The sequence below is a fragment of the Pteropus vampyrus genome, unplaced genomic scaffold (genome assembly GCF_000151845.1).
Source record: "Pteropus vampyrus isolate Shadow unplaced genomic scaffold, Pvam_2.0 Scaffold35, whole genome shotgun sequence".
Lineage (NCBI taxonomy): Eukaryota > Metazoa > Chordata > Mammalia > Chiroptera > Pteropodidae > Pteropus > Pteropus vampyrus.
The window spans coordinates 682368-707598 of NW_011888816.1; the positions used below are offsets into that span (position 1 = coordinate 682368).

Here is a 25231-nt window from a genome sequence, read left to right on the forward strand (position 1 = left end):
AAAAAAATCAACAAAACTGACAAACTTTTAGCTATAATGACCAAGGAAGAAAAAAAGAGAAGATTCATTACTAAAATCAGGAATGAGAGTGGGGACATTATTACTAATTTTAGAAAAATAAAAAGGATTATAAGAGAATAAACCATAAACATTTATGTGTCAACAAATTGGACAACCTAGATGAAATGAACAAATTCCTAGAAACACACTCTACCAAAACTGAATCGTAGCATCTATCCTGAATTGACCTATATACAATAAAGAGGTTGAATCGGTAACAAAGAAAAGCCCGAAACATGATGGCTTCACTGTAATGATGGTTCACAAATTTTCTACCAAAAATGTAAAGAATACCAATCCTCCTCAAACTCTTCCAAAAAATTAAAAAAGAGGGAAGGCTTCCTAATTCATTCACTGAGGTCAGATTACTCTGATACCGAAACCAGACAGAAACACTATAAAAAAAAAAAGGTAAAGATCAATGTCTCTCATGAATATTGATGCAAACATTCCCAAACAGCAAACCAAATTTAGCAGCATATTAAAAAGATTATACACCAAGACCAAATGGGATTTAGTCCCACAATGCAAGAATGGTTCAACATACGAAAATTAATAAATACATGACATTAATAGAATGAGAGAAGAAAAACCACGTGGTCATTTCAAATAATACAGAAAAAGCATCTGACAAAATTCAACACCCTTTCTTGATAAAAATACTCAACTCAATGATCTAGAATAGAAGGAAACTTCCACAACACGATAAAGGTCATATATGAGAAACCTATAATTAACACACTTAATGGTGAAAGACTGAAAGCTTTTCCCTTAGGATCAGGAACAAGACAAGATGCCCGCTTTTGCCACTTCATTTCAACATAGTACTGAAAGTCCTAGACACAGCGATTAGGCAAGAAAAATAAAGAAAGAAAGATATCCAAACTGGAAAGGAACCAGTAAAATTATGTTTTCAGATGACATGATCTTATATGTAGAAAATCCTAAAGATGCCATGGAAAGCTGTTAGAGATACATGAATTCAGCAAAGTTGCAGCATACAAAATCAACATTCAATAATCAACTGCATGTCTATACACTAACAATGAACAATTCAAAAAGGAATTTTAAAAACGCCATGTATAAAAAGGCTCAAAAATAGCAAAATACTCAGAAATACATTTAATGAAGGATGTGAAAAAGTTGTATACTGAAAACTACAAAATATTACTGAAAGAAACTAAAGATGACATAAATAAATGATAGGGCATCGGTGATCATAGACTCAAAGGCTTAATATTGTTAAGATAATACTACCCAAAGTAATCTATAGTTTCAATGCAATCCCTATTTAAAATCTTGATAGCGTTTTTTTTTTTTGCAGAAATAGAAAACCCCATCCTGTAATTCACATGGAAGCTCAAGCGACTCCAAATAGCCAAAACAATCTTGAAAAAGAACAATTTGGAGGTTTCATGCTTCGTAATTTCAAAACTTGCAACGCAAAGCCACAGTAATCAAATCAACTGTCATGCTGGCAAGAGAACAGACAAAGACCAATGGAATGAAAAGCTCCCAAATAATCCCCTGCATATGTATTCAACTGATTTTTGACGAGAATGTCAAGATCACTCCATGGGGAAAGGACAGTCTTTTCAACAAATGGCAATGGAGAAACTGGATATCCACATGCGAAAGAATGAGGCTGATCTATATATATAAAGATTAACTCAAAATGGATCAAAGAGCTAAACACAGGATATAAAACTATAAAAGTCTTCGAAGAAAACAGCAGAAACTCTTCATGACAATGGTCTGGCAATGACTTCTTGAATATAACACCAAGAGTACAGGCAACAAAAGAAAATAAATTGGTTTCATCAAAATAAAAAACTTTTATGTATCAGAAAACATAATCAAAAGAATAAAAAGACAACCCAAAGAATGAGAGAAAGTATTTGCAAAGCATACATCTGATAAAAGATTAACTTCGGAATACATAAAGAGCTTCTATAACTCAACTACAAAACAACAAACAACCTGATTAAAAATGGACAAAATACTTGAGTAGACATTTCTCCAGAGACGATATGCCAATAGCAATAAGCACGTGAATAGATGCTCAACATCGCTAGTCATTAGAGAAATGCAAATCAAAACCACAATGAGACACCACCTCACACCCATAAGGATAACTATACTCAAAAAAACAAAACGAATTCAGAAAATAACAAGTTTTTTGGCAAGGATGAGGAGAAATTAGAACCTTGGTACATTGTTGGTGGGAATGCAAATTGTCATAGCTACTATGAAAGACAATATGGTGGTTCCTTAATAAGGTAAACACAGAATTACCATAAGATACAGCAATTCCATTCCTGGGTATATACCTAACAGAACTGACAGCAGGGACTCAAACAGATACTTGCACATCCATGTTCACAGTAGCCTTATCCACAAGAGCTAAAATGTGGAAACAATCCAATGTCCATTGATGGATAAACAAAATGTGGTTTACACATTGTCTTTAAAAGGAAAATAATTTTGATACATGCTGTAACATGAACCAACCTGAATGAACCTTAACAACATTATGCTAGGTGAAATAAGCAAGACACAAAGGAACACATATATTATATGATCTCATTTTTATGTGGTACCAAGAATAGGCAAACTTATACAGAAAGTAGAAGAGAGAAAGGGTCTATAAATGGTCAGTAGTGATGTTTGCACGACACTGGAAAATTCTTAATGCCACTAAATTGCACACTTAAAAATGGTATTTTATGTTATGTTAAAAAAAAAAGCGATTATTTTTGCTTGGTTTGTTCCCCCAAAACAAGTAAGAAACATACCAGATTGACTATGACTTGTTTTCCATAAATAATTACTTGTGAATCAAAATGCCTTTGAAAACCATCCATCTAGAGAGGAAAAAAGAGTTATATACTTCATTGGATTACATTATAAGAATATTTATAAGTTTTTTAAAGTATCTCCTTAAATGTTCTATTTCTATATTCAAGAGAATGACAGTAGGATGGGAACCATGACTCCTAGATATTCTAAATACTATGCAGTAAATAGTAATTACAAGCCACTCTACTTTGAGCTGCAAAACTACCAATTCTGAGAAAATCTCAAATGGAATACATTAAATACTATAAAATTATAAAGTTAATTTTGAGATGCCATTCAGTCCCAGTTCGTTTTTCCACATTTCTAACATGTCATCTATACAACCTTTTGGTTTAAAGGTTTGCTATGTGCCAGAAACAAGAAAGAAGGCCTCAAAAATGTTGGATTCTGACTTATGAAGAATAAATACATGCTCTACGTGTAAACTACAATGCCATTATGCTTCTATTTTTAGCCAATAAGAAAAGTGTGGAAGATACACACGTGATTTGCTACTTTGTTGATCTGTGGCTGTGGTTTGTATTTGAGATTTGGTCTTTGAGACCAGAAAACTGGTATTGATCCACGAGTCTAAAAGAAAAGAGAGAAATGTGAAAAGAAACATATACACACACAAAATTGTTTTTCTCCGCTTACTGTCAGTGGTATATACATATCAACGACTACAAAGGAAAAGCTATAAATACAACCTACAGACTACGAAAGAAGTCCATGTATACCTGCTCCTATAGGTTGTATTTCGTGGGAATACATTTAGAAAGGCCTTTTTCTCCTTCTGATTTTATATACACTGCACTGGTGTAGCACACACTTTATTGTTTCCCCTAAATTCTAAAATAAATCAAATATCTAAGAGTAAAAATTAACAAGTTATGTCTGTTATATAATTTGGCAGTATAATAGAGCTGGAAAATTATCCATTCTCAAATGAGTATGTTTATGAACTCATAAATTTAGCCAGCGGTGCTCTGGAGCAGCAAGTGATCCACAACTCTGTAAGGTGCCAACGAGAGAGAGATTGATTATCTCACAGTGACGGGCAAGGCAGGGAGAGTCAGCGGCCTGTCCTATGTCACTGCCCCGAAGGAATCTAAAGGGTTAAGCTGACAGGTGGCTCCATTTCCATAACCCTGGACCTCCTACCCTACCCTCTCCTTTAGGAATTTAATTCACCAGCAGGAAATGTCAGCACCTGAGTGCTGGATTAATGTTTTGGGTGAACTTTTTCTACACTGTAGACGATGACATTACTTTAAAAAGGAGGGAAGAGAGATTTCAATAATGACAGAAAATAACATCCAAGTGGAGAAGGCCGACTGGCTGGCCGCCTGCCGGACAGCGGGCTTGCCTGTACGAATGAAGCCCTGCTCCCATTGTAGTGCACGATTTGTTCGGTTTCTACGAAGTTAGCTGCATGGCCTTCAGAATCAATTCCTAAATTGAAAAAAAATTAGAATTAACTATAACTTAGTACATAAGAAAAACATCAGAAACTCACTAATTCAGTTTATTTTGGAGAGAACTAAGTCAGTTCAAATTAGTGGAAAAGTACTTAACAAAAATAAATTTTGAACAAATGCATAATCCATGATCAGAAACCTAATAGAAGCTCCTTTTAAACAGGCTTACAGGGATTATTAAGGATCCATTAGTAAACAAATGAACTTAGTTGCTATTTAATACATCAATTGTTTATACATACACAATCCTGTAATTCCTCTACAACAGTGTTTCTCAAACTTGAGAGATCCGATTTCTCAAGGATCCCTGAGAGTATGTCCATAAATCCCAGTTTGAAAAAGTACTAATTTGAAAGTTAAACATAAGAGTTAATGCAAATGTAGCCATTATGTTAATACCATTTTGTTATAATAATGGAAATGGTCCAGCAGACGCTTATAATGATTTTAATTATCAAAATGAAAGCACAAAAACTGTATATGATCCTAGAATTTGTACGACTCCATGAATATACCCACAAAGCCTAGTTTGAAAAGCACTGCTCTAGTGTTTAGTCTTAAGTCTGCTTAATCTTTTCAAACATTTAAAGCATTCCTTTACAGTCGTGTTCACATGATCTATTTTTACTAAAAAAGCTTGCTAAACAAAGGTTACTTTCAAGTTAGTCCCTGACTCAAAATACCAAATTATCAGAAATAAATCAACATTTAACTGTTTCAAATATAACGTTCTTTCTACCTGACATCTTTCTCAAACATAACATTTTGAGGTATGAGGTATTAGTCTTTTTGTTAATATATTACCAGAAGGGGACATAAGTTTTGAGTCAAATCAGTATAAAATGCCTTCTCAATATCCTCTACAAGTACTTGTCAGAAGCATGGGCTATACTTGGTTCTTTCCACAATTCCCATTAAGGAAAGGAAGACTGTGTAGTTATTTTTAAAAATGAGAGAGAGATGGAGAAATGAAGAGGGAGTTGAAGAGGGAAGGGAGGAAGAGGGGGAGGGAGGGAAGGAGGGAGAGGGAGAGACTTTCATGAAAAGATTTCCATGATACATTAAGTTTAAAAAAGAAACCACCAAAGTGCAAGAAAATGTGCACAGTATACAACCACTGTATACAAAAGGAGAACACACCTGTAACAGCATAAAAATTATCTGGAAGGATAACCAGAAACTAACAACTGATCCGCTGGTAGGGGGTTAGGTGCAGCAGATGGGGTCGGAAATAAGAAATATTTCTGATTGCTGAACTATGTGAATGTATTACCTATTCAAAAAATTCAATTAAAAAATATGTCTCCATCCAAGAAAATCTAGTTACAAGGGAGCTGCTAACTCTAACTCTGGTTCTGTGATCTTAGCTAGCTCGCTCATGTCTTTCTTCCCCTGATATATTACCTGTAATATGGGAGATTAACAAAATAATCTTTACAACTTCCTGCTCCAAAACTGCTACCATTTATCTAATGGCCCACAGGATTTTATTCTGATAGTCTGGCCAAAAAAAAAGTGACTCCTTTTCATGATGGTAACTTTTAATACAGATTTTAAAAGTTTGGTTTAAGCAAATTAGCATTTGCTAGTCCAAAGCCTAGAAAACAATTGCTCAAAATGAAAATCTTTAAAGTTGATGGCATAAAGACAAATGTCCATCCAGCTCCATGCATGTGAAGAAACCAAGGACAATGAAAGAAAATACTTTCTGATATGGGTTTAGGTTACTGAAAACTACACTAAGCTGTACTTTCAGGCATCCAGCAAACCACATGACCAGTTCCTCTTCAAGTAGTAAAAGCAGTCCCCAGTGTCTCTTAACATTTGCACTATAACATGACTACAGGAGCTGGCGTAAAGCACAGAAGACCTACCTAATTATTCCAAAGAAGCAGGAGATAAACATTTAGTAAGGCTATAAAATGACAATAAAAAATAGAATACAAAATATTATAGTCATGTCACTGTAAAACAAAACATTAAGTAGTGATATAACCCAGTAGTAAATCAGGCTGACTTAATCAATCTCACCTCTTACATAATAGCGCACGCCGGCTCTGAAACAACTCCTCCTCGAGATGAGAATCCAATCAAAGTACTTTCCATTAATAGAACACGAGTGCATAGTAATAACTTAACTACATTAAGAAAAATATAACTTATACAGAAATCACATATATTATTTCCAGATTAAACAATTCTGACGAATTGTACCTGGGGTCTGAAAGAGAAGAGCCTGGTATGAATCTAAATCTACTTGGGTATCTACAGACATCTCAAGCTTCACATGTCCAAATGGAAGTCTGGATACTTCCGGCCTCACCCCCACCTCCAGACTCTTCCCTACCCCAGTGGATGGCTTCCTTCCACTTACTCTGGCCAAAAATTTAGATTCATAGTAAACGTCTCTCTTTCATGCTCCACGTACAATTTGCAGAAAATCCTATTAGCTCTACCTTCAAAACAGACGGAGAACCTGACCATTTTCCACCAGCATCACAGCTACCATCCTGGTCCCAGGCGACATCACCTCCCCCACCCACATTACTGCAACTGCCTCCTAATTATTCCTTGATTCCTCCTTTGCTCGCCTTAGGCCTTCTAACATCGCCGTCAGAGTGATCCTGTCTCGTCGGCCAATCCTCCACTCAGATGCCAATGGTTCTCGTCACAGTTAAAGCAAAGACACAGCCTATTCGGCCCGTACTGTACCATCTGGGCCCGGCTCCTTCTTGGACCACCTCTCGCTGTCCACTCTCTCTGCTCCAGTCATGCTGCGGGCTTGGGGCCTTTGTTCTTGCTGACCTGTCTGCATGTATGTGAAACATGTAACTATTCGTCTAACCAAGAAACCACATTAAACAAAGCTAATTTAAAAGTTTAGATTTAGCTAAATGGACAAACTGCCTAGAAAAAATGATCCATTATCGCCCTTGATATTATCTGTCCATTCATAATCTCATTTGAGGAAAAAAAAAAAAAAAACCACACAATTCACCCAAACTCGTTAAAGTGCTACCTAAATAAATTTGTTCTTAGGAGAGTCTGGAAAGCTCCAGGAACGAGAGGAAAACAAAACAAAACACAAACAGAATAAGCAGGAGCACTTATCCTGAGATCTTCTCATTTTTATTCCTCTGCAACTGTGAAAATGTGTCCTCCATTACCTTTCTGCTTTCTTTACGTTTCACAAGCACAGTAATTTAAGGAAATCCTATGAGCACAATGAACAAACAAAACACAGGCTGCTGTGTTAGTAAGCTTCTTGGGGGTACTTGGCAAAGACCCCCTCGGTTTCTGCAGCACGCAGTCCTGTGACAGGCACACATCAGCACACTGTGCTCACCCTTTCACAGCCAGCTCGCTTTGCTTCCCTATTTTTATTCCGATGTTTATGATAAAGATAAGTTTTTTAAATGAACATACAATTAAATAATCAGTACTCATTCTGCATTTATATTGATTCTGCCCCTACCCCAGCATCATCCATCTTCATTCTTCCTGCGGCTATTTCAATAGCCAGGTTCAAGCTACTCTTGTTTACTGATACGAAGTCTAAGAAAGGAAAAACACAGTGTACCTGTTCCTTCTTTACACCACCAGCCACAGCACTCTTGAATAGAGAAAATAATTCACTCTAAAGGGGACATTCTTTTAAAAAACCATAGTCATGTACAATCACTATTCTAAGATTTTATGTTAATGGGTTTGATTAAAAGCAATTTCTATTAATTCTAAAATACTCTCCTCATAAAATATTTGAGACTGTCTCTAAACCTGCCTTATAATAATATTCAAATAAAGACTACTAGAAAACTAGGGAGTATAATATGTAAGGATACAGCCATGTAACACTGGAAGAGCAAACCGATGGACCTGAAATGAAGACATACGTTACATTTAGAAATAAATATACTTTAAACAGAAAGCACTCTGTAAAGCACATTTACACACGAGGGAGTAACATACAACTATTACGAGGGAGCACGCTACGGGCAGCTGTGAATCTTAAACGAGTGTCTCCTGCGTCACAGCGCCCACAGTCACGCAGGCCTGCGCCCTCGAACGGAACCGCTCGCAGGTGCAGACACAGCTCCCTCCCTCCTTTCCAGTCTCCGCCTGCAACAACTTCACCCTCCAGGGAAAGATGCTCGTGCTAGCTGTCTGCAGCTCCAATTACTGTTCCAAAAAAACAGCGCAAGTGACAAGAAGTAATGCCTTCAGGCAAATCTATTTACCTAGATTCAATATATTGTGCTTCCTAGCTGGGCCTCCTTGTTCGTACCTCACGTTTATAAGCTAAGGACAGAGGAAGGTGACTACCATGCATCTCTCCTGGGTGACTGAAGGGAATGCCACCCCCCACAGGAGGACAAATGCAGAGCAGGGCTCCACTTGCCTGGGGACTTAGCTCCGACCCTCATTTCTCCACTATTCCTCCACCAAGACCCAGTCTCTCTCTCTCTCTCTCTCTCTTATAGAAAACAATGTATTTTTACTTAAGGCTTCTACAGGAGATCAGAGCAAAATAAGTCTTCTTCAACCTAGAACAATGTGAGAGGGTAGGCCTGATGAAAGCTTCTAAGTTATAAACAGAGTTAAATGAGAATTATTTACCCAAATCCCTGGTGATTATGTGGCCACTTTACAATATGTATTCAATTAAAACTTGGACTATGACGAATAAGCAGGTTTTATTTAGTGTAAATTACCTCTGGCTGAGCAGAAAGTTCTCGTAAAAGATGACAATTCCATACAAACCGCTGATCCGCCTAAGAGAAAAGTTTTAAAATTAATAAAATATCTCCTGCCAAGGTGTTTCTACAGAGAGAAAAGTGACAATCAACATTTCTGTCTCACGGCTACACACAGGTCCCTCTGACGTGCTCCAAATGGAACTGCTCTTGCCCCCACCCCTGACCCCCCGTCGGGGTCCCCCCCCCCGCCTCTGCCTCGAGCCAGTGCTGCCACCGAGACGGAGACCTGGAGTCCTCTCAGGGTCTTTCCTTCTCACATGTCCGGTCAATCCTTGAGTCCAGAATCACCTTCCAAACCCATCCTCTCTACACGTCTACTGCCGTCAGCCTTGGCCAGCACTCGATTCCAACCCAACCGTAAAACGGCTTCTCTCGCCTCAAGTCTTGGCCTTGCGCTTCCCACCCACTCCTCCACACGCTGCCAGCAGTTCTCCAACGAGACAGGCCTCTTGTCTGCTGGAAATTCTTCACTGACTCCGTCATCTAAAGAACCAAATCTCTGCGTGGCCTGACCACTCCTGGGATCTGGCAGCCCTTACTGAACTCTGATCTCATCTCTGGAATCTGACTTTCAAACTATAAACACAGAAGAAGCTCCTTCGACAACTCAGTAGATTAACCAATTCTCTCCATTCTCTTTATAAAACACACAAACTGACATCCCTCACAGCCCCTCCAGCTGAACGTAACAGGAAGTGGCTCTTGCACTCAGCCATACCCCGGTGAAAGGTACACTTCCCAAGATTCAGGTGTGTTCCCAGACAGTTTGTGCCAGCTGTACTTGTTATTCATCATTACATAATTTAACTAAATATCTTATATATCAATTAAACACGACTTAAAAACAAACTGCTGTTTCCATAAAGCTGAATGTCAATTTGGAATTTAACTGATAAAAGGCAAGTTGGTAAAATAAAACTGCTGTTGAGTTAAAAGTGAGAGTGGCAACTATAAAAGATTAGAGAAACACAGTAAAAATCTATAGGATTCTGCGAACAGATTGCTCTGGAAGTGTCGAAATCTTTAGAGACTCAAAGTGGAGAGTGTTATAAACGTAATTCATCCAGGAAAGACAATCAGGAATCAAGGAACCAGAAACACAGAAAAGTCTAAGGTTCTACATCAAAATATCGACCAGTCAATGTAAAATTTTAAGTTAAAATAAAATATTTAAGGTATGTGTGGTGTATTTATCACTTTTATGGTTCCCTGTGTTAACTCTGACTCTTGATTAGCTGCCAAAAATTTCCTTTCCCTTCCCTACAGATGCGATGGCTTCTTTTTCAGTTTAACCTAATATCGTCACTGTCTCTGCCGGGATCCCTCCCCTTCCCATTGTCACCTGACTGGTAAGGCCTATTCATCATTCTCAGCTCAAAAGTTAGCTTTGTAAAGTTGTCCCTGACCCCCTCAGACAGAGTGAGACCCATGTTACTTCGGGATCCCACTACACTTTGGCATATTATCTCCATGACAGCAATCGTCCCTTGTTTTGTGATTGCTTGGACTTCTGTTTCGGACTACAGGATGCCACAAGGCGGGGGCCACGTCCTTTCGTTCTGTGTTCCCAGGTGGCTAGTACAGTGCCTGGTAAGTAGCAGGCATCTGCGAGACATCTGATAAACCAACAGAGAACATAGCAACTGCTTTTAAAATAGTCTATTTGTAGTTAAAAGCCAAATTTCTTTTTTCTTTTTTTTACTTTCATTGCATAGTTTTATAATCAAGTTTCTTGTTTTCTAGGAGTGCCAAAAATATGTTAAAGGATGAAGTGGACATTTACTAGCTGGTGAAAGTTGCAATTTATATTTTGTAGAACTGCACAATGAAAAATGAACGACGATGCAGAGAAGCGGGTGGTTTGGGAAAATGACTGGAATTTGAATAAAACGTTTGCAACATCGTGTCAAAAGCATGAGGGTACAGGTTTTTTTAATCATTTACTCTTTTTTTCTTTTTCAATTATAGCTGATATTCAATATTATTTTATATTAGTTTCGGATGCATAACAAAAAGCGTATCTTACATTGGAACCTACACTAAGCCCACATAAATTTTACTAGATTAGACTACGAAATCTTTAAAACAGCCCGTCAACTAAAATATTGAGTTAGGTTGAACTATATGAAATTATCATCTTTATTGCTTAAAACTGGTCAATTACTGGCACTTTCATATGGTCCAACCTAATAGGTAACTGACAGCAACCTTTTAAATTTTGTCTGCCCCCAAACATATCTAATATCTGTTAATAAAATATCCAGATAGTAATTATCCAGGTTCCTGACCAGCAGAAATTTTAAGTTGTGATCATTTGAGGCCTAGTCTTAAAGATACACTCATCTTAAAAAAAGAAAAAAAAAGAAAAATAACAACCCCCCAAAATAAATACTTTTCAAGTTGTTAATTCAGCAAGTTGTTACTTTTCTAGCTGCAAAAACTATAAAATAACACCACTGAAGGAAATGACATCGCTTGTCAAAACATTTATTTTATAAGCATAATTATGTTGCTAGCTCCAATAGCTGTCCACTACAGAAGAGGGAGAGCTGGGCAGTCAGCAACACGTGTGTCCAGTCGGATTTCTGACACCTTTGCCAGCGGTTCTCAATCCTGTGTAACGTACACCAATTCTGGGGTCCCGAATTTGGGATCATGATGTGTATTTGAAACATGGTCTGCTTTCAAAGCCGCAAAACGTTATCCCGATATAACCAAGATGAGAAATATTAATGCATATTTTTATGGATGAAATAGATATGCCCCTTAAAAAAAAACCCAAATATGTAAAAACAAGTGACGATTAAGCTTACCCTTTCCAAGAGACTCATTTCTTGAAATTCTGGACTAGTGTTGGACAGCCGCTGCAAAGTATGGGTCAAATCATATGTGGTTGAAAAGTAAAATCCATCCACACTCAAAACATGGTTTATCATTGCTAGGAAAGTTTTATTATCTTGCAACTGTAAACGAAGGGGAGGAAAAAAATTAATCCATCTCATACTTGAAAAGGAATCTGTCAGCGTGAGAAAAGAATGAAAACGACCTGTAAGTGCGACCCTGTTAACCGCCACTGGCACAAGGACTGGGCTGGGGAGGGGAAGCGCGCCATTTCCACAGGACCTGGGACAGTTCCTGACACAGACGATGCTCGATGAACAGTGCACGGTATTGCTATATCGACTGATGGTTCCCTCACAATAATGGGCAGAAGAGTTATTTTAACAAACATCGCTACCTTAGCTTAGTGTGTGCCAGACACTTTACATAGATTCTCTTTTATTTTCGAAGACAACCCTACTAGGTTATAGCAATTATCCTCACAGGTGAAAAACATAAATTCATGAGGGGCCAAGTAACAGAGAGAGCAAGGAACAAGAGAAGAGTACCCTCATTCTTAAAAAACTTTACTGGATGGGGTGGACGGTAAGTGAAACAGAATTCTTTTTGTAAAACACAAAGATTAAAAGAAAGTACTTCAAAAGTAATATTTATCTTTATTTTCTGATAATCATTTTAGCTGGCTTTCCCAATGAATACCAAGGATGATGTTTGTTTTCATCCTCGTTTTAAAAAATAATGTTTGTGAATCGTGAAACACAACCGCTTTGTCATTAACGCTGACAAACCCGCCTTCACTAGGACCTCCGGCCGCGTTCTCAGTCTCAACAGCAACGGTGCCAGCCCCCCCTCAGCCACTGCGTCCGCCGCCACTCACGCTCAATCTGAAAGTCACCTCTAGAGTCGCCACTTTTTGTTTCTTTGCACTTTCATCTTTAGTGGGCTAGTTCGTTAGTTAATACAACACGATAAATGAAATATAAACTGTGTTGCTGGGGGACTGGGGTTAACTAACCATGGTAACTGAAATCTGTGCATACAGGAATTGTGCCAAAGGAGGGCTGTTTGAACGTGTACGTACGCACACGCGCACACATATTCACATGTGGTAAAAGTGAGGAAAACGTTCCCTCTGGGGAAAGACACAATGAGTGAAACTTCAAAGGCATCTAATATTTTATTTCTTTGCAAAAAGGATATGAAGTTGAATCTGGGTGTTGAAAACATGCATTTTCTGTCTGTCCTTTTCTTTCCATGTGAAATTTCATAATTTAAGAACTGAGTCAGTTTAAAAAAAAAAAAGATAAAATATATGAAGAACTTTTTAAATCACATTTTATGGCTAAGTATAAAGGTATGCAGAGTGACCCTGCTCTACGGGATGCTTAATAATCAGGCATAAAAACCCACTCTTCGTTGTCCATCGCCCTCTCTCCATCTCGGGACTACTTTGGGTTTTGCAATTATTAAGGAAGTGCTTGCATTTCTTACCTGAATATCAGTTAAGTGTAACATTGTCTTCTTATAAGAAAGGACATCAAAATCTGTTGCTTTCCATATTACATGATTAAAAAATTCACCTATTTTTGTCTTTTTCGTAATGACAATTAGATAATTTCCTGTAAAAAGCAAAGCCAAATTCATATAAATATAAAGCCAAAAGTAGCAGTCCTTATTGCTTAAACCCTAAAAACGAACAGAATGAGATTGCATTGTGCAATACAGATAGAAGATGCATATTTTTTAAAACAATCTTATAATTTATGAACAGAAAAACCAGCACATTATTTAGAAAAAATCCTATTGAAAGGTCAATTTTTTTTTTTTTCTCAAAAAGATTAAAGCAAAAGCTTTTGGTAGCCAAAGCAGTGATCTCAGAAGATGAAAAGGAGGGACAGAAGACACTTGTCTTTTTCCTGTCTTTCCCCCAGGCAGGCAAGCTTCTGCTAGGTACACATTCCCAGTGTGTACCTTAAGGCACCCAGCACATGAGATCTGACCACTACAGGACAACGCCCCATCTACATCACTCCTGTGTCCTTCAGGTCACTCTAAATGGTGGGGGAATGTGCTGGGGCGGTATACCTAACTGGTTACTATGACAGTACAAAAGGCCCCCAACTTAGGACGGTTCGACTCGTGATTCTTTGACTTTACAATGGTGCGAGAGCACTCTGCATTCAGTAGCAACTGTACTTCAAATTATGAATGCTGATCTCTTCCCGAGCTAGCGATATACTGTACGATACCCTCTTGTGATGCTGGGCAGCGGCAGCGAGCCACAGCTTCCAGTCATGCACGCGATCGCAAGGGTAAACGACAATGAATACTGCACAGTGTATTCACTGTGTCAGGTGCTTCTGCCCAACTGCAGGCTAATGCAGTGTTCCGAGCACGTTCAAGGTAGGCGAGGCTAAGATACGGTGGTCGGTAGGTTAGGTGTATTAAGTGCATTTTCAACTTGTGATATTTTCAGCTTACGAAGAGTTTATCGGAACATAACTACATGGTAACTCGAGGAGCATTTGCACAAAGATGACTAGTCAGGAATAAAGGAGCCATCACAGCACCATACCCAACACACCAACCCTGATCCTGGCCACCTCCTCCCACAAATAAAACAGGATAAGCCTTTCCCACTGATTAACTCTTAAGCCCTGTTCAAGGCTCTCCCCACAAGTGTCCTCCCTGGAAATTTTCCTACATTTGCCTCTCTCCTAGGACCTGTCACACTGTACTGCAGTAATTTACTATTTAAATGCCTCTCTCACTAGACTGTAGGGTACAGAACAGAAAAGACTTGCATTTTTTATAACTTAGCATCTAGCACAGTGGCTAATACAACAGGAAATTTTAAAAAGTTCAATGCAATTTAGATAAATACAATCACTTTCTAAATAATGCAGAACCAGGTGGCATTCTCTAACATGCACTATGTCACACTGACTCGGTATGGGGTTGAAGGTAGAATATGCTGGTCCATCGACACATTAAAATTTTTATTTAAATACTCTCAGAATTTATGAAAAATGTCTAGCTGACTAGGGATTTCAACTCTTATTGAAATAAAAACAAAACTGTTTTTTAATAGAGCCTCAGGCCTGTAAATTTAACCATTTATAATTTGGGATATATTACTTTTACAAATACCTAGTTTGTAAATACCTAATTTACAGATTTACTGCCTTAAGCATGGTATGAAGCATGTCTTCATCTTATCTCATGGTGTCAATTTATTACCGAATTCTTTGCCCGTCTTAGCTTATTTTTTCCTTACCTGCCACCAGATGGATTGTGCCCAGTATACCAAATATCGGTCTTGTGACAGCTGAAGGAGGAATATCTTTCTTGACTTTAAAAGAAAAAAAAAAAAAATCACATAGAAAATGCTCACCGACAAAAAGAGAAATTTAGTTACTTCAACTAAATCAACATATGATTTCTTCTTAGAAAGCAATATTCCTTCATTAGTGTTACACGCCCATTTTGGTAGAATTTAGAATAAAGATGGCCACGTAATATAAAATTCTCTGCCTGTCTAGCATAAGCTGTCAAAAGTAGCATATTTCAGCATTCTCATCAGGTACAATACGGGTTATTTCTAATGTCAATTTTCAGTGAAATTTAACCAACCTCCTGCCAGAAAGTAAGTCTTTATCCCTTTAAGAGAATTAGAAAGTAAATGGAAGGGAGGGTAGAAAAAAGATTTTCATCTCAATGTACAACCAGAGGAATGCAAAAAAAGGCTTGCCTATCCACGTCTAAGAACGCGGGAAAGGAAGGCGAAGATCTCGAGGAGGTGAGAGGCAGGAAAAGCCTCCCTCTCGTGTCCGACAGTCACTCACACACTGTGAGGCGTCATCACTGTGATTTTCTCAATAATGCCCTTATTAATAAAATAATCAATTAACCTTAGATTGCAGGGTTCATTTCATAATTGTTAAACTTTCAGCCAATGTGTTTCACAAAGCATTTTGTAGAACTCTGTTTTAGGGAATAATGCCCCAAAAGGAGAGGAGGTAAGGTCTCCCCATCAAACGTTTATTTTGCTACATCCATATTACCTCTATTCCCTCTCCCAGAAACAATCAGAATGCCCAGTAAGAGAATATAAGCGCCGAGAAGGCCCACAGAAAAACAAAGTCGTTCTGCTGTTTAATTCATGGTTTTCCAAACTTATGTGGCCATAAAAATCTTCTTTCAGTCACAGTTTAATTATCACCTTGGAATCCATTCTGAAACACTGCTATAAACCCAAGTTCTTTTTCTTAAAGGCAGTCCTGTTATTCTGAAAAAGGTCTAAATTTCACTTTTGTTTCACTCAGTAATTCAATTTACTTACCAATGCTATGCCACAATTAACTAACATGAAAAATGGGAATACCAGTACAGTGAAAAGCTCAAAGAAAATCTGAATATACCGAGATCATTTGATAAACTTAAATAGAGCTGTAAGCTATATGAAATGGAGTGTAATACCAACAAAACTATAACAATTCCTAAGAATATGTTTTCATTTTTCACGAGAGAAAAAAATGTCCTCTTTCCATGGCAGTGGTCTGCATTTCCAGCGGTAAAAAGAAACTGGCAGAGAAATTGCGAGTGAGTCAGCCCCTCATCATCACTGACTTCGAGTCAAAGTATTTCCTTGTGTGTCTACTGATAAATGCCTGGTATTATCTTTACATCCAAACGATTCATGACCTTTAGCTTTGTCCACTCAAATGAGTCTATGATCTCTACCTACAAATTAAATGTCACTAAAAAGTAAAAAATGATTGAAAACACATCCATATTAAAGCTTTTATAAGACACTAGGTCGTGTCGATGTGGTATAAGGAAGCAGTATGATGTAACTTCAGGAGAAGAGTACCAACACTGGCTAAAACCAGTCAGCTACCCTGAGAGAGCACCACCCAGCAACAGACAGAGCCAACGCTAAATTAGCAAACTAAAACAGAGCTCTAACTCCACCTGATGAAAACTATACACATGGTACTTACCAGAATAACCAGATAACCAAGGAAATAGAAATGTATAGTCATACCTTTCTTATATTTTACTACCCCATGCAAAATATTTTCATATTTCATTTAATCCATTCAAAGAATATTTACTATTTACTGAAAATGCCTACTCTATGGTTACTCAAATACTGTACTTAAAAAAATATATACAACTCTGTCTAGAGGTGAATTTTTAAACAAATGAAATATAAAATTCTAAACGTGATACATGTGGTAAATTAATTTGTCACTAAAATTATTTCACATTAATCTAGTCAGAAATAAGTGTTCCACACAATTGGAAAAAAAAAAGTTTTTTTATACCCAAAGAAGCAAAATCAAAATATAACTGGATAGACAGATAAAGCTTAGAAAGATCATTTGCCTAAAACACAAGTTTTAATCAGTGATGTTTATACTATCTTTCACTTATTAAATTATCCTCGCAGTCATAAATATTTTAAAAAACAAGCAGCTATTAAAATTCCACACACTTAATGCTAAAACAGCCTTCCCATACTCAAAATATCTTAAATCTTACAGCTAAAAGGAACTTAAACATAGCAAAGTACAGATGAGAACAAAGAAATCACTGTTTTTAAATCATTATAAATAGTAAAATTTTCAAGTTCATTTCTCCATTTCATAAAAAGGAGAAAGCATAAAAATTAATGTCTAAAAATCAAATGAGGTAGCAGGAATTAAAATTTTATAAGATACTCAGGGATCCACACACTGACGCACCTCTGATTAATTTATCTTACTGCAACTTAGGTGTAAAATCTTTCTCAGAAACTTCTAAATCTGGTTATAAAATACCTGAGAGGGTAACCTCTGTGGACACACGGTCGATGATAAGTACATCATCTGCTCCATCATCACAGGCTTCCACATAAAATTTTTCAGGTGTGATATGCCTAAGAGAAATTTAAAACCATAAATAACTAAACCAAACGAAATCAAGACTTCTAAAAAACTATTATTTATTATAACAATTTCAGCAGTGTTCAAATTTGACATCATTTTCCCAGCTTCTGAACAGATGAAGCTGTCATGCTGTCCTTGTGTGTTCATGGCCACTCTTTTCACTTGTATATTTAATGCTGACAAAATTTTAATTTGTTGTCAAACTATCAATTTGACTTATCAAGAAAATCATAACAAACTCTAATTTATTATATTCGACATGGTGCAGAAGGCAAATAACATAATAGGAGCACAACCTATAGAACCAAACTACCTGTGCTGTGTGACCTAGGTCAAGTTACTCATCCTCTCTGTTATCCATAAAATAAGGATAATACCAGACTCATCAAGTTGTTGCGAGGATAAAATGAGCTAATCTTTGATAAGTACTTAAAACAACATTTGATACATAGTAAACCAGATGTAAGTATCAGCTAAAAATCCTAAGAAATAGTTTCAATACATTTCCAGGAAACTGCTTAAAATAAACTACTTTAACATTTGGGTGTTTCGTTGTTGTTGCTGTCGTCGTCATCGTCGTTAGAATGCCACGTTAAAAAAATGAGAAGAAGGAAAAAAACTTCTCATTCTGCAAAATAAAAAATAAAATAAAGAGGGTAACATTAGGGTTGGGACAGACAACTCAAAATGTATGCAACTTTGTAACCAGAGTCCAACAAAAATAACAGTTGCTTTCTCAGGAGATAATTGGACAACTCAGGCAAGCAATTTAAGTACGGTAAGGGACCGTCTCAGGAAACAGAAACGATGAACAGAAACAATAAAGTGAAAATGCAGATTAGCAGGGGCCAAAACGATGCAGGCTGGGGCCACTTAAAGATGGGCCCCGGAGGAGGTACGGTCCTTCAGGAGAAGGCTGGCAAGGAAACCAGTCCCCGCCATACCATTTTATATCTACTGCTCCTAAATCACACCTGAAAAAGTTCTCTCCGTGCCGCAGCCAATCTGAGGGCTCTTTCCTTTCCTTTGTTGATTCTACTCCCTCTATTCCACGCACCTTGCCCGTGAAAATCTAATTCAAACCTATACAATCACTGCTGACATCGCTCCTTATTTACCATTCTCGAGTAAGTTATTTGGTGTTACAGAAACAAGTCCTGTAGCAGAACAAACTATACTGACCATTCTTGACTAAGTTCTCAGAGGAACAATCAACCCTTAATTATCCAAATATAACTTGTATCCTTTTATGGTTCACCTATAACTAACTTCTCATAATTAGGCTACTTTCTTCCAATTGGGGGGGATGTGCTGAGGTACTAAAAATCAATTTTAATACGAATCAAGCAAAATGCAACAAAGATGGCAGATCTACAGTCTTCAGTTAAAACTAAATGTAACAGTTCATTCCTTTCTGCCACAGAATACTATTCCACTGTGCGGATCTATCACAACTGTTTATCCCTTCACTTGCTGATGGACCTGCGGGCGTTTCCAGTTTGGATGTTATGAAGTTTCCATGAAAATTCTCACAGTGGTCTCATGGCAGACATGTGCACCCACCTCTCTTGGGTGACGACCTAGAAGTAGAATGGCTGGATCATATGCAGTTGTTTAAATTGTGAAAAGAGGAATTACGGTCACAGAGAAACGTTTTGGGGTGATGGATGTGTTCATTATCTTGATACTGGTGATGGTTTCGCAGGTGTAAAAATATGTATCAAACTGTATACTTTAAATGGTCTATATCAACTATACTTCAATAAAGTTATATGTATAAACATATATATATTTATGTATATATATTTATATATAAAATACATATAGCTTTAAATGTTATATATATAAATACATATAAACAAAGTGAAAGCCCCTGAAACAAAATAAAATATAACAAATTTCACACAATCTGCTCATACCCCTATTAGAATTTTAAAAAATGATTTAAAGTAGCCCATATGTGCAGAACAATTTATACAAGTATAAGTTGCATTCTAAGAGTAAGTCAATATATTGAAAAGCTACCATGTGCCAAGCATTACAGAAGCATTAGGAGGTAGATGATACATAAAAACCAAATAAGAAAAAAAAATTATTTACTAAAAAGCAGACCTGAAAAACAGGACTTGTTTTTATAAGCTTTTGAAAACACTGCTGTCTCTAAATCAGATGGCATTTTGATAAGCCTCATTCTTCAGAATCCCTCTGTATCCCACACCCCCAACCTTTTAAACGCTGTGTAGGTGCCTGGGCAGATGTTCCACTGCATTCTCTAGGGCTTAGAGGCTTGGGACCTGGAAGTCGTGAGAAATGCTTTTATACAATGGCTGGTGCTATCACAGAACATCCTGTCCCAACTCTAAAGGCCTTTATGAGTTCTTTTCATAAGGTTCAAATGAATAACAAAAAATCTCTCCGCTGTTATCTTATTTTTAAAATGATTATAACACGGATAAGAAATGGTCTGTTCCCAATGCTGCTTTGGTGTTGTCACCTACCAATGATTTGTTCTAGTCCCAGTAATGCTGAAGCAATCATCCAGCTCACAGGCAATCGACACACACGTCAGCCCGAAACTCAACACTCACATAACTGATCACAAGCTTCTAATCAAAACGCTACTTCGACACATTACAAGGCACTGCATTTGGAGCAGCGACACTGAAAAGCCCTCGAGATCTGCAGTAAACACAGAGGTTCTAATCCTGACTTTCCTATTACTAGCAATGTAATGCTGGCCAAGTTATGAGTGTCTACCCCAGGCCAGGCCTTTTTTTAGGTACAAAGTCCCTGGATCAGAGCTTGCATTCTATCAGGGAAGACAATCAATATGCAAGAAAGTAATTCAGCGATTTCAGACAGTGGCAAATGCTATGAAGAAAATAAGATATGTAGGGAGATGGGTGGGGGGGGGAGGAGGAAGAGGAGGAGGAGGAGGAGGAAGAGGAGGAGATCAATCCCCTTGAGGATTAAATGAAACAACATGTAAAACACAACTGTGATCAAAGAAATCTCTGTCCTTAATTAAGCCTGGGAATGAGAATGCTCACCCGAAATACCTCACAGAAGTGAGAATTAAATGAACATTTACGAAAGGCTGGCTCACAGGTAAAACTTTTTATCATTAATGAAAACATCCTTCAACAGAGAAAGGAGAAAAGTAGTAGATTTTCATGAGAGGTTACTCAATTCACACTTTAAAGAAATAATACAATGGAGGTCTCGATATCTTTGTCACACGGACAGTATCTGAGCAATTTTGACAGGAAGATACTGGAATCGAGGTATAGCCCAGTTTATTTTGTTTAAACATATAACTGAGATACACGAATGGTAATATATTAGCCATATAGCTATGCTTTAATTCATATGTATCCTCAATTGTATTAAACTGATAATTAATGGGGTGTAATTATTCTAATAATGTTATTCTAAAAGTAAAAATACCTAGGTTCACATTTTGGCCCCAGAATTACAGTGAAAAATACACCTTCCTCATAATAATCCCAAGTTTCTTAATATTTCAAGATCTAAAATATCTTCCTACATATCTGGATAGAACTCACATCGACGTAAATCTTCATGTTTATAAGAAATATATTCTTCAACTCACAATATGACAAAAATAAATCTGAAAAAAGTTCCATTCCAAAATAACAGAGTTACCTATTAGGAGTTAATCCTCACCCAAAATATCAAGACTATATAAAACAGAGGTCTGATTTATCAATGACAAATGCTCTGGAATAAAAAATTATCCATGAATGTCCTTCTTGATTTATTTGTGAAGATGTGAGTCTATAAAAAGAAAAAAGCTTTAATACAAAAACAATGTTAGCCTAAAACAGACAGCAGATGTTACACCCTGCTACTTTTTCCAGCCATCGTTTTTACTTTGCATAGTTAAAAGTTTGAACAATTAAATTGCAGGCAGAATGTGCTGCAAATTAAGAGTTTTATTGTAAAACTGATTGTGGTAGGTAGAATTCTAAAGATGTCCCCCCAAGATTATTCATTCAATCTAGGTACTGCCCTCCAGATAGAATTAAGGTTATGATTCAACTGGCCTTAAAATAGGGAGATCATCTTGGGTTGCTGGGGTGGGCCCCATGTCATCACATTAGCCCTTAAAAGCAAACCACAGAGATGCAGCAAATAGGGAAGAAGAGATTTTAATCATGAGAAGGATGTGACAAACTGCTGATGGCTCCTAAAATGTTGAGGCCACATGCAAGGACAGGGGAGAGGCCTGTGAAAGCTAAGGGTGGCCCCATGCTGATAGCTGGCAAGGAAACAGGGACCTCAGGCCCACAACCACAAGGAACTGGATTTGGCCAACACCCTGAATAAGTCTGTGAGTGGATTCTTCCCCCAGAGTCTCCGGCATGAAATGCAGGCCTGCTGACACCTTGATTTTAGCCCCGTGAGACTCGTGGTAGACTTCTGACCTACAGGAACTATGAGGTAATATATTTGTATTAGTTTAAGTTTCTAAGTTTACAGTAATTAGGCACAGCAGCAACAGAAAACTAATACAGTATTCAAATCCCCTCTAGAATGAAGTAACCTTCCCATTAACCCCTGGCCAAAACACACCCAGAAATAGAAACACTTTATCTTCCTGGCACTAATGAATGAGAGGCATTGATACCTGGTGTTTGGGTTTCTAAGTGATACAAGTCTTTAATTTAAATTTTATTAAACAAAGGTGTCCCCTTATTTCTTACTATTAGTAACAATGTTTTCTTGGTGACTTGGGTCTATTTTGAACATGTCAATTTCTGTGCCATCCTACTGAAAGAGAATGCCTTTGAATCCTAATATAGTTTGGTAAAAAAAAAAAAATTACAGGTTTTAAACTCTTACACACCTAGTTTTAATTCCAACTCCAGACTTACTACATAGGACCCAGAACAAACCACTAAACTTGCCAGCCCAGCTTTCTCTCCATTAAAAAGATGTAAGTGATAGGTGAGGGTAAATGACAGAACGCACAAGACATGCCCAGCACTCAGACACCGCACAAAATGGTGGCCACGTTATTTTACTAAATGACCTCAGACCACTGGGTTTTGTTTTTGAACTCTTCTGCTGCATTTAGTCTCTTGACAAAGCCACCACCTACGCTCCTACTCAGCTGCTCTGGTTTTACAGGAGACAACTGGCTTCCAGTAAGATCTGAGGAAGGCTACACAGGTTTGACCAGAGCGAAGTCCATGGGTTTTATCACGCCCGTTTTCTTCACACTGCTCAGGGGCCTATGTTCTTCTAAGTTCATAGCTGCATTTGGGCGACAGGACGATTTACTTTTCCGCACGCATGCTGTGTTACTTCTTTAATAACTAATGTTATTCTTAATATAAAAAGATGATTAATCAACATACCACCTCATTCCCCCACTTAGTACAATGCACAAAGCTTGCATCTAAATAAACAGCCAACAGAGAAATGCTAATGCTTTCCCTCGGTAGCTTACATTTCGACTACCTCTATTTTTATGAATGCATTTAAGCTTCTCACCTGTGAAACTTCTAAGTGGAACAAAAAAAGTATCCCAATTAAAAAGTCTGTCCTAACTTGGCATTTAAATTTAAAACTGATCTGTATGGGTATGAGAACACTGACAAAATATATGCATATTGGATTAAGACTTTAAATCATACACAAAAAAAATATGCAGCTACAGAACTAGGCCTTTACTGTTGCATTCCTAATAATCACAAAGTTGATGACTTCTCTATGTTCTTAGACTCCTTAAAATTACAAAGTTAGAAAATGAAATTTCTTTCATGAGAAAATGAAACAATATATGCCACTTCCAGTCTGGACAGACACACCTGAAATGAGATCAACAAACTAAAATTTTAATAGAAGTAGAATAAAATGAAAGTCCTCCACAGAAAAAACTTCGGTATCCTTTCAGCCGATGGGACCTGGGGAGCACAACAGGTGGGTGCGGGCTGCGGGGCGTAGACTTATCATTCAAGCACAGGTTTAACGGGACAAGTGCTTGGAAACGGGCTACTGCACTGAGTCAAGTCACCACACCATCTAATTGCCTACGGGGTGAGGGCCAACAAAGCAAGCTCCAGAGACTCCAGCAGTAGCGCCGTGAAAAGCCTCAAGAACGAGAGGGAAAAGGTTTGCGGACGTGAGGGGGTATTTGGGGATGGCGGGGAGGAGAGGCGGGGAGGAGAGGCGGGGAGATTGAGCTGAGGTGGCACGTGAGGCAGTGAGAAGTGTAAGGAGCAATGAGATCCCCGCCCAGACCTCAGTGTCCGGGCGCCTGCCCTCCCTGACCTTGGGACTTAACAGAGCAGTTCAACAAAACCAGCTCTGGACTCCAGACCTCAAGCGACGCTGGGAACCACGTGAGAGAGCCAAGTGAAGTCAGGAGACACAGAGAAGGTCTGCGTAAGACTGGACAAATCAACCAACTTTCCTCTTCCGCCAGATCCCCAGAACGCTGGTGGTCAAGCATCGCCCTCGGAAAAACCCCCATCGGAGCTCTGAGTATTGTCTCTGAAGAAACTTACTGGCCCCTCCCCACCATTAAAGAGTTGAGTTGCTGCCCAATCGCTCTACAGTTCAGGCCACTACTTGACAAGTCCTGACCCACTAACACACCTTCCAATCAAATATTTAGTGCTTCATTCTTAAACATGAAATGACAACCAGGGATCACCAGATATTTAAGAAAAGCTTCCATCACAGAAGACAGAGACCAAAAGAAACAGAAAAACAGCTTTGTGTAAATGAACTGCAGAGAACATAAAAAAACTTCAAAACAAATTTATAATTGATAGCCTCAGAGAAAAGACCAGCATTTATGAATCATGAACAGGGTGCTACAAAAAAAAGACTCAGAAAGCAAGAATATGTTCTTGGCTGACAGCAGAAATCATTTAAATATTTAATGAGACCAAAAGATAAAATGGAAGATAAAATGGAAAAACTCTCCTTGAGAACAGAATAAAACAATAAGCACTGAAAAACAGGAAAGCATCGGGAAGGGGAAGAGGAGAGAGAGAGAAAAAGAGAGAAAGAGGGAAAGATCCAGGATGTTCAACATTCATTTTACAGAAATTCCAGAAGAGCGCAGAAGGAAAAAAGGAAAGAAATCATCGAAGAAATGGTGCAAACAAAGCAAAACAAAAAATCCCTCAAACCAAAGGACAAGTTGCCAGATGGAAAAGGCCCACCAAATTAGCACGTGCGTGCGCGCGCGCACACGCACACACACACACACACACACACACACACACACACACACACAGCAAAACATAAAACTTCAAAACACCGTACAGAGACAATCCTAAAA

General features: G+C 38.0%; 1 protein-coding gene across 1 annotated transcript in view; it reads right to left on the bottom strand.

The window, feature by feature from the left end:
- The window catches only part of SACM1L (SAC1 like phosphatidylinositide phosphatase), a 56350-nt gene that overhangs the window by 22822 nt on the left and 8297 nt on the right, over positions 1-25231 (bottom strand). Inside the window, exons 2-11 of the mRNA XM_023529024.1 lie at positions 17803-17900; positions 15255-15329; positions 13469-13596; positions 11950-12099; positions 9092-9151; positions 8222-8255; positions 6411-6512; positions 4268-4353; positions 3403-3489; positions 2856-2924 (exon numbers count right to left, since the gene is read on the bottom strand). Of these exons, the coding sequence (XP_023384792.1) occupies positions 2856-2924; positions 3403-3489; positions 4268-4353; positions 6411-6512; positions 8222-8255; positions 9092-9151; positions 11950-12099; positions 13469-13596; positions 15255-15329; positions 17803-17900 (889 nt within the window). The remainder of the gene's footprint in view (positions 1-2855; positions 2925-3402; positions 3490-4267; positions 4354-6410; positions 6513-8221; positions 8256-9091; positions 9152-11949; positions 12100-13468; positions 13597-15254; positions 15330-17802; positions 17901-25231) is intronic.